This window comes from Vidua macroura, chromosome 9 (assembly GCF_024509145.1).
Source record: "Vidua macroura isolate BioBank_ID:100142 chromosome 9, ASM2450914v1, whole genome shotgun sequence".
Classification (NCBI taxonomy): Eukaryota; Metazoa; Chordata; class Aves; order Passeriformes; family Viduidae; genus Vidua; species Vidua macroura.
The window spans coordinates 22,532,019-22,549,404 of record NC_071579.1 but is presented as its reverse complement, the minus strand read 5'-3'; the positions used below and the strand labels follow the sequence as shown (position 1 = coordinate 22,549,404).

At 41.8% G+C, this 17,386-nt stretch overlaps 1 protein-coding gene across 6 annotated transcripts in view; it reads right to left on the bottom strand.

Moving 5' to 3' along the window:
* ST3GAL3 (ST3 beta-galactoside alpha-2,3-sialyltransferase 3) overlaps window positions 1-17,386 on the bottom strand; it is a 174,137-nt gene that overhangs the window by 44,212 nt on the left and 112,539 nt on the right. For all 6 annotated transcript variants that reach the window (XM_053984959.1, XM_053984961.1, XM_053984958.1 and 3 more), the window contains 3 exons: window positions 14,156-14,219; window positions 6,381-6,476; window positions 1,849-2,035 (listed from right to left, as the gene is read on the bottom strand). In XM_053984959.1, coding sequence (XP_053840934.1) covers window positions 1,849-2,035; window positions 6,381-6,476; window positions 14,156-14,219 — 347 coding nt within the window. The remainder of the gene's footprint in view (window positions 1-1,848; window positions 2,036-6,380; window positions 6,477-14,155; window positions 14,220-17,386) is intronic.

Below are 17,386 nucleotides of genomic sequence, written 5' to 3'. Positions count from 1 at the left end.
GGGGAAGTGGCTGCTCTCCAATTCTTCCCGAGACCTGGAGTGTCCAGGAACCCAACACCCACCTTCAGTTCCATGCCATTGTGGAAAAGGCCACAGAAACAGTGGATGTATAAAGAATGAGAACTGTGAGGTTAATGAATTATCTATTTGCTTCTCTTTTTTGCTGTAGTCTGTACATTTTTGGGCACTGCTCATTAAGAAAAAGATGAATTAACTACAAACATTCAAAAGAGCAACAGGAATTAAGAGATCTGGAAAACATCACCTAAAAGAACTGAAAAAACCTCAGAGTGTTTATTCTGAAGAACTGAAGGATAAGGAGCCAATCACAAGAACACTGAAGTAATGCACAAAGCTGAAGTTCTTTCTGCTCTCTGCCAATCTGGGCACTGAAACACGCAGTTAAGAGAACTGCAATCACTCTCCCCAGTCTAGCAGGTTTTAACAGACTATTTACTGCATCTTTCCAAGAGCAGGGGATACCACACAAGAATTTACTGTTGATGACTTGACTGCAAGCATCAGGGAAAAATTACATTTGTTTTGAAGTAAACCAACCCATCCTTTGAGCTTCAAGCTAAACATTAGGAGTCCCTGCAACTGCATTTGGGTTGCAGGGCACTGACTCTGCCAGGGCTTTCCCTTTCCCTGAATGAGGAACAAGAGCCTGACATAAAGCAAAGAAAATTACTTTTGACTCAATTATTCATGTTACGAAAGCCCACTTGTGCTTGCCCAGAGGTTGACAGGTAACTTCATCTGTCTTGGTAGCAAGAAAATAATTGCAAGTTGGTGCCAGTGTTAGACAAGAGCAAAGTATGCACCCTTAAGGCCCTCTGTGTAACAACTGTATACAATGATATTCCCAGTCTGTTTTGTTATGTATGTGGTGAGCTGCCAACCTCTTCTCTCTGTCTCTAAACACACAGTATAATATGCCATCCCCTGAATGCTAATCCATTTGTCTTCTTATTTGCTGAAAAGTCATTAAGCAACATTTGAAAACAGATATATATATATATATATATATATATATATATATATATAAAAGATTTGTAAAACAAGATAATTTATTTGGGATTTCCTGACAGACAAACCATTCACTGAATGAGAACTCATTGATCACAACCTGATTCCGTTCTGGGTAGGTGAATTAAAGAGAGCAACCCTGACTATTAACAGGTCCATGGTGCCTCAGAAGGGCACTCATGCAAATGAGGGGGTAAAATTTTTACATGGGGAAGCCAGCGTAGCCACCATTTCAGTGTTTTAAAATAAGACTTCATACTGTTGTTCTGGATGATACTTTAACCAAACACAAATCATGAATCTCAGTAACTGAGCAAAATATAATGGCTTGTGCTATTCAGGAGGTCACAGTAAGTCTGATTGTAGCCTTTTCAACAAGTTGTGCTGCTGCTGTCTCCTCCTCCCCTCCTGTGACATCACATCCTTGTCCCCAAACTCCCATTTCTTCCCTTTCCCATTGCTCTCTTCCTTCCTCTGCTCTTAAATCCTAGGAGTCCATAAAATCCATGCAAAAGCTGGTCCTTTTAAATATTCTTTAAGATAATTAAAAATTAATTTAATTGCTCGTAGTGCACACTAACAATCTTGAATAGCAAGCCTCATCTGTGATGCAACACAGATTACAAAGAGAGATGTCTTTGTAAAACATATTTAATTAAAGCTGAAGTCCGTGTAGGTAAAGGAAGTCTTCACTTAAATGCAGCAGGACAGAGTGGAACTCTCCTCAGACCAAAATGTGGCCGATATGATGGTGATACAATGTCTGCCCATCGTTACTAATTAGGTGACCTTCACAGTGTCAGCTGACAGCGTTCTTACCACTTTCTCCTTGTAAACAATGTATTTCAGCCACTTGAAATCCTGCCATTTGAATCCTGCCAGAACAAACAGGGAATCCTTCTCATACTGCTCCATTTTCTGGATTGCACCTTCAGGATATGTGATCCGCAGTGTTGTCTTGCCACCCACATCTTTTTCAAAGCCCTTCACTGGAGCCGAGTTCAGCCTGCAGGGCAACCAGAGAGAAGACATTGTCACGGATTCCCACTTACACTCAGATTCCCACTGACACTCCTGTGTGTTGATGACACAGCAATCACTGCTGGGCAAGAGCTCCCTGTAGCAGCTGCTACAGTAGCAAATCTTAATTCTTGCAGTTCTTCATCACAAACACTTATGGAGGGTTGTACCAAGCGACGACAGCTTAATTAGAAGTTACATAAATTCTATCATTGAATATAATGCAAACCATTGCTGCATATCAACTCCAGTGATCTAAATAGGGTTGGAGGCTTTGGAAAAGGAAAGTGAAAATATTGTCCTTGCAAATTTAGAGTAACAAACTAAGCATTAATATTTTAACGGCCCATTGCTCCTTTGATGTGTTAGTTGGGTTCTGCAAGGCTGTGCTGAAAGAGATGATGAAGCTCCTCATCAGTTTAAACAAACTGAAAATGGTCTCATTTTCCAACCCCAGCACAGATCTTACACCACTCACCTGCAGTGAGGCTGCACAGGGAAATAGGCCACTTATAATTCTCAAAAAAATCCCATAGGATCAATCTACACCTCTTTAATTCCCCAAACTGGCCCATCAGGAGGGTGAGTTGCCTTGCAATGCCAGCACAAAGGAAGAGGTTGGGCTGGGACAAGGCTCAGCACTGCTGCAGTTTCATGGGTTCCAAGGAGTTTCTGCTGTGGAAGTGCATCCCACTCTGAAAACACTCAAGCAGTCACACAGCTTTGCTCTTGGAGACTCTGATTTCTAAGGAGATGCTACATATTTAGCTGTGCTTTTGTTAAAACATTTCTCAGGAACAAAGTTTTTTCCCTTGAAAAAGCAAACCGCTTTGGCATGAACAGCCATGATGACTTCCAAGACATTAAAGTTTTCAGCATTTCTATTCAAGACTAAAAACCCAAAGCTGAGGAAATTGCACGTAACTTGGAATACCAATCTTGCAGACAGCAAACAGCAGCCTCTGATGGCACAGGATTGCCTGCTTGAATTATTGCAGCATTCTTGACTTGGTGTTGTTCAATATACTGCAAAGTGCTTTGGACTGCAAATTTTGCCATGTACAAATGTTGTATTTGTCTTTTATAGCCTGGGTAAGCATTTTACATTGAAAAACTTTTAGTAGAATAAAAATCTCTATACAACCTTAAATTATATTCAAAATCTAGAGACATACATTCTTAGGCATTTTTAGCAAAAATACTTATTTTATCATCAGGAATAAAATATTAAAGGCAAATCAAGAATCAGCACCACCACAATTAATACAGCGGATGAAGTCTTTTCCCATGGTTTACAAACCCATTGTAGCCTGACTTTGAGGAACTAGACCTGAGTACAATGCTCCCAGCCAGCCTGATACCTTGCTTTTTCCTCTGCTGCTGATGGCACATTCACACACCACTCACTTCTTCTGTGGGCAGTATTTAAACTTGAAGGTGTTGTGTCTCTTGGGGCAAATGACCTTTTACAAAGCAAAAGCATGTGGCTCTACAGGTAACAGAATACTACCAATACTCTCAATATTCTGCAAAGAAAGCAAGTTTTACATATTTTTCATCTGTCTTCTTTAGGATGAGGAAGTGCCTGCAGTTGTTTCAAACGTCACTGTGAAGCTCTTTGGCAGGTTTTTCCCATCCACAACTGCTGGGTTCACTGTTTTGCTGCTTACTTTGTTAACACTCTCAAAACTTGGGAGTCCTACTTTGTATCTAGACAGGAAATAAATCAAACCATTTCCTCAAGTGATATGAACTCAGGTCTCCAGCAAAGGGTCAGAGTGTGAGCTGCTGATGGAGCCACAGTGACAGAGCCAGCACCACCAAGGTCCAGGGGCAGTGCGGGCAATGGAGCAGGGAAAGTTCAGGCAGCCACAGCACCCAAAGCTGCAGACTCCACAGCCCAAACCCCTTCCCAGACTCCCCAGCTTATAAACACAGCTGAATCTTGGAAAACCTCAGTTAGGATGTCAGGCCTCCTTGTATTGCCCATGGACAGGCAGTTTTCTTCACAAGAAGTTCCAGAGTGTTTTTCTGTCTATGTTCGCTGATTACATACGGAGACACTAACTCCTAACCTTGGCACCATGAAGATCCTTTCACATATCACTCAAGTATCACCATCAGGTGAATCCCTATCTAGTTCTAATCAGGAATTTTTGATACACATTTATTTTTGCCCAGTCTGCAATCTATTCTAAGGAGATATTTCAGAGCACTGACTGACTGCTGCAAGAAGTCCTGCCAGGTAAATAGTGTGACAGCTGGGAATAACATCTGCACTGAAATCTGATAATGTCTAGTTAAAGAAAAACAGTAACTCACTCTAAGCTCTTTTAGAACTGACAAAGCTGAACTGGACTATCTTCACTGCAAAGAACAAAATTTCTTGCTGCAATTAGCAATCCTCACATGGTAACACATAAGGCATCAAAGAACTCCACATATTGCTGGATCATACCTTTGTCCACAAATGTACCACATTTTTTCATTTAAAATTCATTCCCTAGGTCCCAAATATCATCCTTCAAAGGAGTTCTGCAGTGTATGAAAAAGGATGTTATAATACATGGGACTTCCCCAGCTTCCACAGGAATAAAGCAAGCAGTTGGATACATATCCAAGCACCTGGCTTCATTTAACCTTTACAGTTGACTTCTCTCTCCTTTATCCATCCCACCGACAGCACAGGTGCTTAGCTGCCCTCTTATCCTCCCAGCTTGCAAACTGACATAGATTTACTGATGTGGAGAGAAAATGTTGAAGTTTTCATTTAGAAATTAAATAGTGGCCTTCCTGATGTAAATCTTAGTGGGTGGCTTAGACCAGATGGATTGAAACTGTTCTTTTGCTACTTTTTGAATAACCTGAGCCCAAGGAAAGGCTATAAACTGCATTTTAATTCAGCTGGAATAACTACAAGTCAGCCAACTATGATGAGGAGTAAGAGCTCTTTGTTATCAACTGATAGTGGGATGAACTAGGAGAAGGGCTGTAAAAATTTTGGCCTGTTCTGAACAGCCATCCCTGTGTCCAGCATACTGATGGAGAAGCAGGGAACCATTCACAGGAACCAAAGACTGAAAGGGATCTTCTTGGTCTTTTTGTCCAGAGTTAGAGATTAGTTATTTTTCTCTGTATGTCCTATTCTTTCATTACACATGGGAGAGAATAGAGACCATGCTAAATAACACCTGACTTAAATTCTTTTATTAATCCCTTTCTTTCTGCTACCTTTAGCAAAGAATTCACTATTTGCCACCAGGTCTTAAAGTTGATTAAAGTTGAGAAAGATTATATCAGATGCATTTCTTTTAATACAAAATCAGTTATCTTACTAAGAAAAAAACCAGATTATGTTAAACTAGTTTTATAAATTTACATTGCAGTTTATCCCACTTTTATTATTTACCATAATAATATTTTGTTCCTCAAAACCTGATGGAAAACTGCTTTTTTTTTTTTTCAGGCAGACTAATGGGTCTGTGGCTCCCTAGAGCACATTCTCCCTCACTCCTACACGCACTCTCTCACTCTCCATTAGTACAGGTATTATGTTTGTTAATCTCCAGTCACTCAGAACGCCCCCTAACTTGACAGATTTATTACTAAGAGTTATGACTAGACCTGTGATTTCCCATATCAGCACGTTTTTCAAGCATTCTGAGATGGCAATGATCCAGGTCCTCAGCAAAAGCAAGACGTCCTAACTCTGACTGTGGTCCTTGGCACTCCCACCACTCTGCTTCTGCTGCCTTATTCAACATTGTCATCTGCAGAGACACGGAGTCAAAGTACTGCCAGTTTCTAGGGCACACTTACAGGTGTTTAATCACTGCTGGGTCCTCTCTCATAGAGGCTTCCAGCTTCCTAACACCCTATGCTGCACCACTCTTAGTCCTGCCCATCCTAACTGTGAGGTGCAGTTCCTGGGGAATGCTACACGTGTATGACCAATAATGCTGTCCTGAGCTACCACAAAAATATATCTGGGAGCAGATCCAACAGTGTGAGTTACTGCTTGGCCACCTAAGGGCGTCACAAAAGCAGCTTTTAGAAAGGAGCTATGAAGGGAAGGTTGAAGTGATATACAAGAGACCACATTCCCAAGAAGCTGTGGAAAACAGAAAGCTTGAGGAATGCCTTTACCCTTTGATGTGATCATCATTTATAACAAACCTTTTTAAGCTCATGTCTATTTTTACCCTCCCTGTAAGTTAATGCTTCCATACAAAGGGATACTGTCACTAGTACAGGTTAAAGTTTGCCTGCATCGCAAGTGAACTGATACAGAAACTGAATATGGGACAAGAACTGTAATGCCAAAGACTCACCTGACAACAACATCATAGTCATCAATTTTTAACCCCAATGACTTATTTGCAAGTACTCCACCATTTCCCACAATAATACATCGCCGGCAGCTGAGACTGTGGAAGAAACAGAGGAGAGAAGTGATTTTTGTAACAGAACTTCAAACACACAGAGAGCACATATTTAGTTTGCATGCATCTGAGAACTACAGGAAACCTCTGTAAATATGAAAAATTAAGAGGGGGACAGAGATACACTTGATCCCCAGCTCACCTCATCATGCCCAGGCATTACATGTGATACACTGCTTTCAACACCTCACACCACGTGTGGCATAATGAGATGAGCTGTCAGGACAAGCAGCTCCTCTCCCCCCACACCCCTGGTATGATGGGCTTGAATCAAACCTATCTGTTTACTTGAACCATCTCATTATTCATTCAGCACTGAAATAACAATAAACCAAAGGCTTAGTGAGGAAGTCTTCTCTCCAAGCAATTTTATGAGTGCAGGCAGATCCTGCCAGGTATCTGGGGTGTGCTCACCTTGCTGAGAGCAAAACTGCTGCTGTTATCATGAGACTTCAAGAGACAGAAAAACATTAAATTGAGAGAAAAAAAGACACCCCCCCACACGCCTGTCCAGTAGGAAACATATATGGAGACAAAATAGGTGAGGAAAGGGAAGGAAAATAACCTTAATTAACAAAGAAACAGGAAAGAGAAGGAAGAGAACAGTTTCTCGTGGAACCCTGTGTCACGAGAACTTTGCAGCAGATGTTAAAAAGCGATTTTGTTTTGAAGACAGAGAAAGGACTTCTTTCCAGCCATCTAATCCCAAATGCAGCTGGCTCTTCTGGCAATGTGCCTCCATCTCTGGTAGTTCACTGAAGGAATACGTGTCTGCAGAGCCTTTTTCGGAAAGGGTCCAAGGCAATCAGTTGTTTGGAGCAGATCCCTGAACTAGGCAGCCTTCCTAGCCCCAGGCACAACTGGTCACTTCTAGGCTGTCCTCTCTGTGAAAAGTCTAAAGAGCCAGCATGAGGAAAGCTGTGTTTATGTGGGGTCCCTTTTTGCAGAGCAGGGCTGGAGGGCACTCAAAAGACTCAGCTAAACCACTGAAGGTCACTCTGCTGACAAAGATATTAGCTGGAGACACATGCATAATTAACAGCACCAAGAAATGCTCCGGAACAGCTTCCCCTGCCCAGATAAAGTTCCACTGCAGATCCGAGCCTTTCCAAAAGAAAAAAATTCCCTTATGCAGATGGGCATATTAGCCCAGTATCCCCAAGGGCTGAAGAAGCATGTGTTTATGATAATCAAACCACAATAGAGAAAGAATTTTAGAGATGATGGCATACCAAAAAATCCCCAAACAAACCAGTTCTGGCAACAAGGAGAAATCAGACACACGATCTGGTTCAAGCAGTATTTTGTGACAAAGAGGGAAAGGAGAGTCAACCCCAAGTACACCAAAAAGAGTGACAAAGATGGTAACAGCTTTGTCAAAACCTTTAAGGAAAAGGTGCTGTAGAAGGAAGAAAGAGACATAATTCAGTTCTGGCCAAGTGGTATTTCAGAAGGAAATACACACTTTTGATGATTATGACAGGAAAGTTTAACCTCCTAAAAAACAGACTGCTGGGTGAAATACTGTACCTTCTCTACTCAGCTGTCTCTCAGCTATGACTCCTTTGAATTTTCTGTTTTGAAGAAGAATACAGTGCTAAAATCCAAAGGCTGTGAGCTCCAGGCACTCCACTATATCCTCTTCCCACTTACTGTTAGGATGTTCTTACCAATTCTGAATACAGATCTGCTTGTTTCAACCTCAAACCACTTAATCGCTGTCTTCGCTTTTCTGCTAAATTAAAGCACCATCTACTGTCAGCAGTCCCTTCCACATCTGCATGAGATCCACTTACTGAGAAAGCACTGTGTATAAACATCTGCCTCTCACAGGGCAGACTGGTGAGCATGAGCTGCTGCACATGAGATAGAAGAACCAGTTCCACCAGCCAAAGCTGTTCCAGCAGCTTCATGGCTCTGCTCCCACACAGGACTCAGAGACTGATCAAACCCCACTCCTAATCTTCTATTGACCATACAAACTGGAGTGAGCTCATGACATCTTGCACAGTATGGCAGCTCTTCTAGGTCTTGGCTCACACTTGCAGTACATCCCTCAACAATTCTCAACTTCTCCCCAGATCTCCAAAGTACTGATTCTGGAAGACCAGCATGCAGAGCTAATGCTGCTCAAGGCTGAGTGCCTTTCACACAGAGATTTTACTTACATCATTCCAATCCTCTTCTTACAGTCATTGGTTTGCAAAATATAATCCTCATCTTGTAAACATGACCTGGATTGTTGCCTCGGTGATGCCTGATTTTTGATTTGGCTCCAGCGAAGGATGCAACAAAATAGTCATGACTGACTTGGCCCTCCTGCCAATTACTTTCCCAGTCTTGGGTTCTGCAAATTTTCCTAGTGGAATTTCACATTTACTCCAAACTGGTTTTAGCCCCTGTGAACACCTGCCAACAGGATTACACTAGAAGTGTCACTAAAGGATTAATTCTCCACACTGACAATAACTTTTTAAAGCCATGTAACATATCCTATTCCTAAAAAGGATGCCTCTAAATGGTGTAGCATAGAAACAGAACATAAAGGACTGAGACAAATAACTAATGTGCGCCTCTAAAAGTTTACCATTCAAGCTTCTAGTTCATCTAAAAATATATCCTCTACATGGCAAGATTTAATTTTCACAAACCCAAAGTAACATAACATCAGTTATGCTGCCATCCTGGCTCTGTCTTCTGCAGGATTTTTCCTGCAAGACCAAACAAATCAACTTACAGCTACCTCTTTATTATCTCCCATATTTCTGCAGGAATGGCTGGAGATACAAATACAACATTTGCTGTTCTCTCAAACATTCCAAGAAGGGCTAAAAAGCAAACACTAATAACAACAAGAATTCTTTATTTAACTCTTCAGTGTTTACTGATTTTAAAAGTCATATAATTGTCATTTAATACCCTTGTAGTTACTAATAAAAGAATCACAAAGTATTTCATTGTTGCTGTAAAATGAGACATCTTTCTATCTTTACCCCCAAAAATGAAACAAATACTTAACTGAATGGTTCTTCCTTTACTCATTGTAATTGATAGGTTAATCACTTTTGCCCAGCTTCATGTCTGAACCACTCTTCTACCCTCATGGTTCTGATATATTTAAATGCATTCTCCTTTTTCCTTAAGTCTGCAGATAAGATTTTTCATTAGTAACTTTCTGACCCTAAGGTCTCATCTTTGATCTTCTAACAGCTTAAATTTCTTTCAAATGTACTCTGTCTACTGATTGTGCCTGAGCATGGGAAACCTGCACAGTCATTGCTGGCTCCAGGCAAGTTTCTGGGTGAAGAAATACACAGTGCAGGCAGCATCAGTTACAGCTCAATTGTTTCTCCACAAAGAAGGGTGCAAACACCTTTGTGCTTGTTTACACAGTATGTCAAAGCCCTATTTCTTTTCCAGAAGATTTCAAGGATTGAGCACATCAGGCACAGCCCACGTTTCAGTTTGCTACCAGGGTGGTATGAAGGACAGTCATGGACTTCCCACAACAGATACTCCCTAAAGCCCTAAGCTGGGAGCTGCAGCCAGATGTACAGACTCTTGACACAGATACTCCAAGGTTCAGTTCATCTACACGAAAAGCAGGATTCATGCAGATTTTCTTGAACAATATAGAACTGTAAACATGTGTATGCTTTGTAGCAATTCCTATTTCCTCTTCTCTCTTATCAAAGTGCTTTAGGGATTTGTCAGGGGAGAAAAACCACAAAGCCTTTCTTTACACAACTTTGGATCTGAAGGCTTTGAGGAAAGATATAACTATTCTGTTATGTCTTTAGGGTAGTTGGTGCATAAGGAGGCTTAGCATATTCTGGCTTGATCTGGCTGCTGTTACTTAAATGGGTGCTATCAACCTGAACCAGAGGGGGGGACACACCTCTCTTGTTCTATCAAATCCCTTCCTCACTTGTTCAGGTAATACACTGCATTAGTGAAGATTATGATAGTTTTAAGCTCAAACTTTCAGTTTTCTTTCATTACTAGCTGGAGGCAATACAAAAAAACGTCAGTCAGGTTTTTATATTTATGCCTTTTCACAGGAAATTTACGTGTCATCACCCCAGAGATGTAACCTAAAAATCCACTGAAGTGCAGCCAGCAGATGGGCTGTGGAATTAATAACCAAGCCTGATCCTCTTGCAGAATGAGGGACAGGTCACTGGAGGAGACACTAAATCAAGCAATGAAAATCTCAGCAATATAAGTGGACCTGGAAAAGCTAATGGAGGGCAAGAAGTTTCAAAGATGAGGCCCACTGACATCTGTGTGAGGGAAAAAGACATGCCAGCTCAGAAGGAAGAGGTCAATGGTTCTAGAGAAAGTCCCCTGGATCTCCAAACTTTTCCAGACAAGCTCAGGGGTGAGCTGTAACTCCCCTCCCAAACATCACTGCAGCTTTCCCTACCCCCTGCCCTGGAGCAGGAGCAGGTTACCATTCAGCACAACGGTGCTGTAATAAGGAGTCATGAAGAAAGCAGGGCACCATGTACACTGTTACAGGTGTGAACCACAGCCTTTGTTCACATGCCCTCCAGCTGCTGCTAGTTATAACACAATGGAGGGATTAGTGGAAGTGAGTTGGCAAAGCTGCTGTGGGATGATGAAAAGTGCACGCATACCCAGAAGGATCACGTTTGCCTCATTTCAGCACCATGTCAGTACATTGTGTCAGGAAAGGTGCATCAGGATGCCCTTTAGCACAGGAATAATCAAACAAACAAGTTCATTTCCAGGGCTTATGAGAGGCAAGTGAATGAAACTTCTCAAGGACCAGCTTTGTGAAGGAGGGCAGAAATGGAGAAGCTTGGGTAGGAACAAGACCAAAGATTTGCTGTAGAGATCCTCCACCACACAACTCTAATCCTCTCTTTCCTTTCTGTGCTCTCACGCACTGCTCTGACCTCACCTTTCCTGCCTCTCCCACCCTTCCCCTGGGAAAGCTGTATTCAGTGTATAGTTACATGAGCACTTACTCCAGTGGGCTGGGCAGTGCTCACCCTCCCCACCCATCCCAGCCTCTGCCTCTCCTGCTGCCATTTCAGCTCTGTGCCCACACAACTCTTCAGTGGGAGGGGAGCTCTGGAAATGAAGTCATTGGAATGACCTGGGTTGAGAGAAAAACTAATAAACTGGAATAATCTCACTGATCTACTTTGAAGTCCCCTTTCAAACAATAGCAGCAGCACAAGGAGAAGGGCAGCAGCAGTAGCAAATGGCTTCTTAGACCTGTTGCAAATATGGCTTCTTAGACCTGCCAACAGAGAAAATGTTGGTGTAACTCCAGTCTGGAAAAGAGGGTGAACCTGGTGCCTTTTTCCTGCTTCTAGAATCAGCCCACTAGACTTCTGAGAGCTTACAAGAGGAAGGGCCTACATAGAACCAAGAATGGTTTAGGTTGGAAGGGACCTTTTAAGGTCCCCTAACTCAGGCTTTCTCCAGTTGCCTCAAGGTGTTGAGCAAAGGGGAGAGGTCTGGACTTTCTCCTTGACCAGTGAGCAGGAAGGGAGTAGCTAAAACCCAAGGCTCTACCCCCAGCACACTGGTGCTGCCATGGAGGGGAACTGTTAGGATCTGCCTGAAGCTTGAGACAAGATGAGACAGGAGCTAGCCTTCATCCACCAGTCTTCTCCACAAACTTTTTTAGGAATCCAAAATGGCAGATACCCATTGCTGCCAGCACTGGAATTCAGTGATGACCACAGCTGAAGAACATTTCTAGAATGATACCCAAGTCTTCATCTGTGCCCTACTCACCAAGCTGGTTTAGCAGGCCAGCACTATGGCAGCCTTAACACCTCCCACAGTTCTCAAGCTCCTTCTCCTAATAACTCCTCTATTGTAACTCCATCCACCTCCTCCTTTAGGCTCTCACTTTGCAGCTTGCTATCCCAAGCCTCCTTGAGTCCCTTTCTCTCATAAACACTTCTGTTTTAATCCTTCCTAAGACCTGCTCACTTGGAAGGGCTTTGGGAGGTATTTGATTGTGATGCATATGTACTACACCAACATCCACTGATAAGGATTTATCACAATTCCCAAGGAAACAGTACTGCCCCAAGATATCTGTGTGTTTACACACCACCAAACCTTGCTGCTGCAATGCCACAGAAATACATGTCTGGCTTGTTCCTGAGGTCTCATTTGCACTTGGTATCTCATGGATTTTGCATACATTTCATGGGGCTTAAGTGTTAGATCTTTCCTATCTCTACACCAAACCCATTATAAAGAACCCAAACTAAAGTGAGCAGCTCATGCCAGAGTCATTGTGTTTCAGAATCTCCTGCAAAATTACTTCTAAAAAGCCTGAAACATTCTACTTCTCACAAAACAGGTGAGTAGCAAGGGTCACAATTACATTAACCTTCACTGCAAGAATCTTCCACCTGCCCTCTGTCATTAACACTAATTTCATATGAGCAACCTTCTGAAAGAGTCTATATGTGGATTTTTCAACAGATTAAAATCTTAACTTGCCAACCAGAACCCCAGATGGATGAGACTAAGTTGTGTGCAAAATCTCTAAGAAGGTCACTTGTAAAATGGTTTTACCTTCTGGACATAATTTCTCAAATTAATCCAAAGTCTGAAGGCTAACCCTACCTGGCACTGCTGTGAGGCAGCAAACTTCAAAGAAACCTAAATTAACACATAGACTGTGCAAGACTCAGAATAAGCTTTCACACAGAGAGTAACTCCCAACTACAGCAGGCAAGCTCTACAATCAGCATGAGAGATGCAGAGACCTATGGAAAGGCTGATTAAGCTTATGAACTTTGTCACGAAAAGTGGGCAGAAGGGGAGCTGGGCCAGAAAATAAAACCCATGTGTTTAGAAAGCAGGAACCATGTTGTCAGCCTGGGTCAAGTACCACTGGAAAGAAGTATTCAGGACTTTGAAAAGAGCCCAAGTCCCAGAGTAAAAACCTCTGACAGCTTCTGAAAAAAAACTATCCCTAATCTGGGAGGTGGCACTAAACCAAACCTGCAGGAAAAATGGAAGGAATGACAGAAAAGCAAGGACAGGAAGGACTAAAGGACTATCACTGGGAAGCTGATTGTAAACATGGCAGTGAGTTTCAGAAACAACCTCTGCAACAGAACTGAAGAATCAAAGGAGCTTCTTCTAAAGGCATCAATTCAAATATCGCAGGACCCAGGAGACTGCTATCCTGTTCATCCTAGCACAGGCTTGGCCAACACAGCCAAACGTTCCTACTTTGAGAGTGAGGTATTAATTTCAAAAACATTGTTGAAATAAGCCAGTCCCTTCTTTCCTTCTAAAATTCCTTGTGATTCTGTTGCTTTGTCAGAAAGGCTGGAAAAGAGTAAAGTGTTTATTGAAAACCTGCTATTTACCTATTTGAAAATGGGGCAAAAGGATGTCTTGTAACAACATATGAAACAAATGATTAGGAAATAGTCAAAAGCTAAACGTTTTTTTCTACTTATGTTTGACTTGACAGAGGTCTCCAGAGTCTACAGATTTACTATAAAGAGGACTCAGTTTTCAGCTTCTGACTTACTCATCCACATCCAAATGTATTGGCAATAATTTCTGGCAAAAAATGTCTAACAAAATTTATATAGGACATATGGTAAAGAATCACTTCTACTTCTTCTGTCCTGAAGGTCTCATCTTACCTGTCAAGAGCTGGAGTTAGACGATAATCTTTGGTTGCTGACAGGATGGCTTTGATCAGATTATCTGGGGAGAAAGGAAGAAGACATTAGGAATAAGTTCTGACTTCTAACAGAAATGAGAAACAATGTGGAGTAAAGCATCTGAAGCAGTTACTTGAAGGAACTGAAAGGTTCTCATTAGGAATGAACACTAAATTGAATATTCCTACTTTCTCTGGACAATGACCTTCACACACAGCCTGCAAGACATGTTAAGTGCCAAATTCTGATGCAGTGTGTAATTGCCTTGCACGGAGAGTGTCACAGGGAACAAGCACCGTACATTTTATAGCAGTGATTTCATATCCCCTGCCCTGAGATGACAGTTTCACAAACACTTCAGACATGAAAAGGCCAGCATCACTGTCACTGCTTGCCCTCAGAAAAGCTTTTATGCAGCTGAGTGGTGAACTGGATGCAGGAACAGAACCAGGTTAAATGGATGCTTTTTATTCTGTAGGTTATTTTCAGTTTAGGTTCCTCAGTCTGTCTTTCTTCAATTAAAGCACCATAATTACATAAAGAAATGCCCATGGAACTGCAGCCTATCCTGATACCTTGCAAATACAGCAGCAACCAGATGATGTAAGTTATGCAAGCATAGGCACATACACAAATTAAATGCATTAAGTTGCAGAAACACAGTGATTACATATAAATTATTCTATTGGCTATGGAAACTTTGGAGTCTGCTTCCCTCTAGATTTTGTCATTTGTCCATAATTTTTCCACCTCTCTCCCCCAGAGAGGTCCAAACTCCTTTACCATGGCCCAACTAGGGCCAAGAAGCAGTAAGGCTCTGGCTAGTTTGTATTTACAACTGTACCAGTAACTTCAGAATGTCTGTACTGAGTTTGACAAAAGGTCCATCTGCCTCCAAATCCTGACTCTAACTGTGGTCTTAAGCAGAAACCTAAGAGGAGAACAAAACCAAAGCATTTCCCTGAAATTCTCTTCTGCTATTTAACTGTTTTCAAATCAGGGATTTCATATGTCAGATATAGCTTCTTTGTATCTGATAACTTGCAATGATTTCTATTCCATGAGCTCAGAATCTTCCTCAATCCATATAGACATTCAATCACTTCCCTTTGCAATTTTGAATATGGCTTCTCTGAGCTTCATTTATACTGGAAAAGATTGTGAACAATTAGTCCCCTTCCATCTTTGCTTGGGAGATTGCAAATAACTCTAATATCCTCAAATATATCAGTCAACTAGTTCAAAAGTTCTTTCGAAACACCAGTCAAAATAAACAAATAAGTCTCATTTCTTTACAAAAGACTAAAAACAGTACAGAAACATTAAGAAAACTGACAAGAAGTGATTTTTCACCTCAAACTTAAACAGCTTTCCTGACAGACACTAATTACTGCAATCAGCAAAGTTAGGGGAGACCCTTTCACATTAAGAATTCTGTTCTCCACTGCGTCCTTCCTCAGCAGCAACAGGACAAATGGGATAAACACAGGAGCTCAAGGCAGCCCACATACCAAAGAGCTTTGAACCTGACAACAAGCTGGCCAGACACACAAAGGTGATAAACAGAAACCTCTGACAATTACTTTGAGATTCGGGGAAGTTTTTGATATGGCAGCACTGACAGCACCTGCCAACCTTACAAGCTGGGGACTGTGATTACCTTCAGATCAGAGTTTGGAGTGGAGTAAGGGACGAGACAATTTATAAGGGTAAAAGCAACTTTGATAACAAAATAGTGGTGTTTAGTTTTCCTTCATCTCAAGAATTTCTTCTGATGCATAGGCAGCAGGCATCCCTGCCAACAGGAATGCTATTCCCCTAAATCTGCCATAACAGCAGTAGGTTGCTGTGACCTCTAATGGCATCATGCCACAATCCTCTCCTTGGCCTGCTTCACACCTTGGCTTTTGCTGGACAGCATACTTTACTGACGTTGTTTTCCCACATTCTCAGAGAAGAAAGACATCAAAGGATTGCATGTCAAGGGCTCCAACCTCCCATATACCAAGTTTTTGTTATGCCAGGTTTCCTCTACCACCCACAAGTTACACCCTGGACTGCTTGGAGACCATCCCATGGACTATTTTAGAAAAAAACATTAAAAGAATACAGCTGAGTGATGCACTCAAATTATTCTGGTTTACTCACCTTGCAAGATAACTAGCAATGCCTTCTTAGTGAATGCTCAAAAATGAAATAAAACTATAGGAGTGGATGTAGCAGCATTTGGAATGGAGGTGCTTCCCAAACAAAAACAAAACAAACGACAATATTGAGCATTCAGTGCAGATTATGAACAGACAAATAGGAAATAGCTCTTCAGCAGACCCCACAGTCCAACAATACATGGCATCCAAAAGTTTTGGAAGTTGCACAAATCTCAGTGTTACTATTCAAAACTGCTGAATGAAGCTCAATAAAAGACAAAGAACTTCACTGTCAAGTGTTCACCTACAGCAGGAATGAAGGTGGCACCAAGTTCATCTGGTCCAGCCCTCTTTTTGGAAGCCAGGAAAAGCTAATGGCTGGGACAGGGGACAGGCATTAGATCTTTCTGGTTGAGCTGGAACTCTACTACACTGTTCCACTTGCACTTTGACACTGGCACTAGAAAGAAAAGACATGACCTCCTCCAGAAGGAGTTACTGTATTTTCTCTATTTTCCTGGGGAAAGGTTTTAAGAATCACCAGATGCTGCTGTGGCTGATATGCACAAGACCACAAAACACTGGCAGGATCTTTTAATACAGCTGGGGCAAGGTGGAGGATCACTTGCAATCACCACTGCAAAGACCACTACCAGAGATTTCTGATATCAGGGCTCACCTCCAGGCTGTGACTAAAGAAAATTAGGCACCAGGAAAGCAGGTACATTATGTAAAGTCAATTGATGAGATGTGCTCTCTCCAGGGTAAGAAACTGAAGGGGTGATGAGCAGTCTGCCTTAGACACCTACATACTGAGTGAAAGTAATGGGTGCAAGTACATGTAACAAATACTACAAAGAAAAATTCCTTCCTGCTTCAAGTAACAGGATTTGTGCACAGCCACTGCCTGGAAGTCAAGGAGTGAAAGAAATTTTACAAGGACAAAAGAAAGGCCAAGTTGTCTACACGAACACATCAGCAGGGCAAGCAATCAGCTGCAGTCTTCTGCAGCCATAGGCTGTTTATTATATTTTCTTTTTTTGTCATGGATAATTTAGATCAT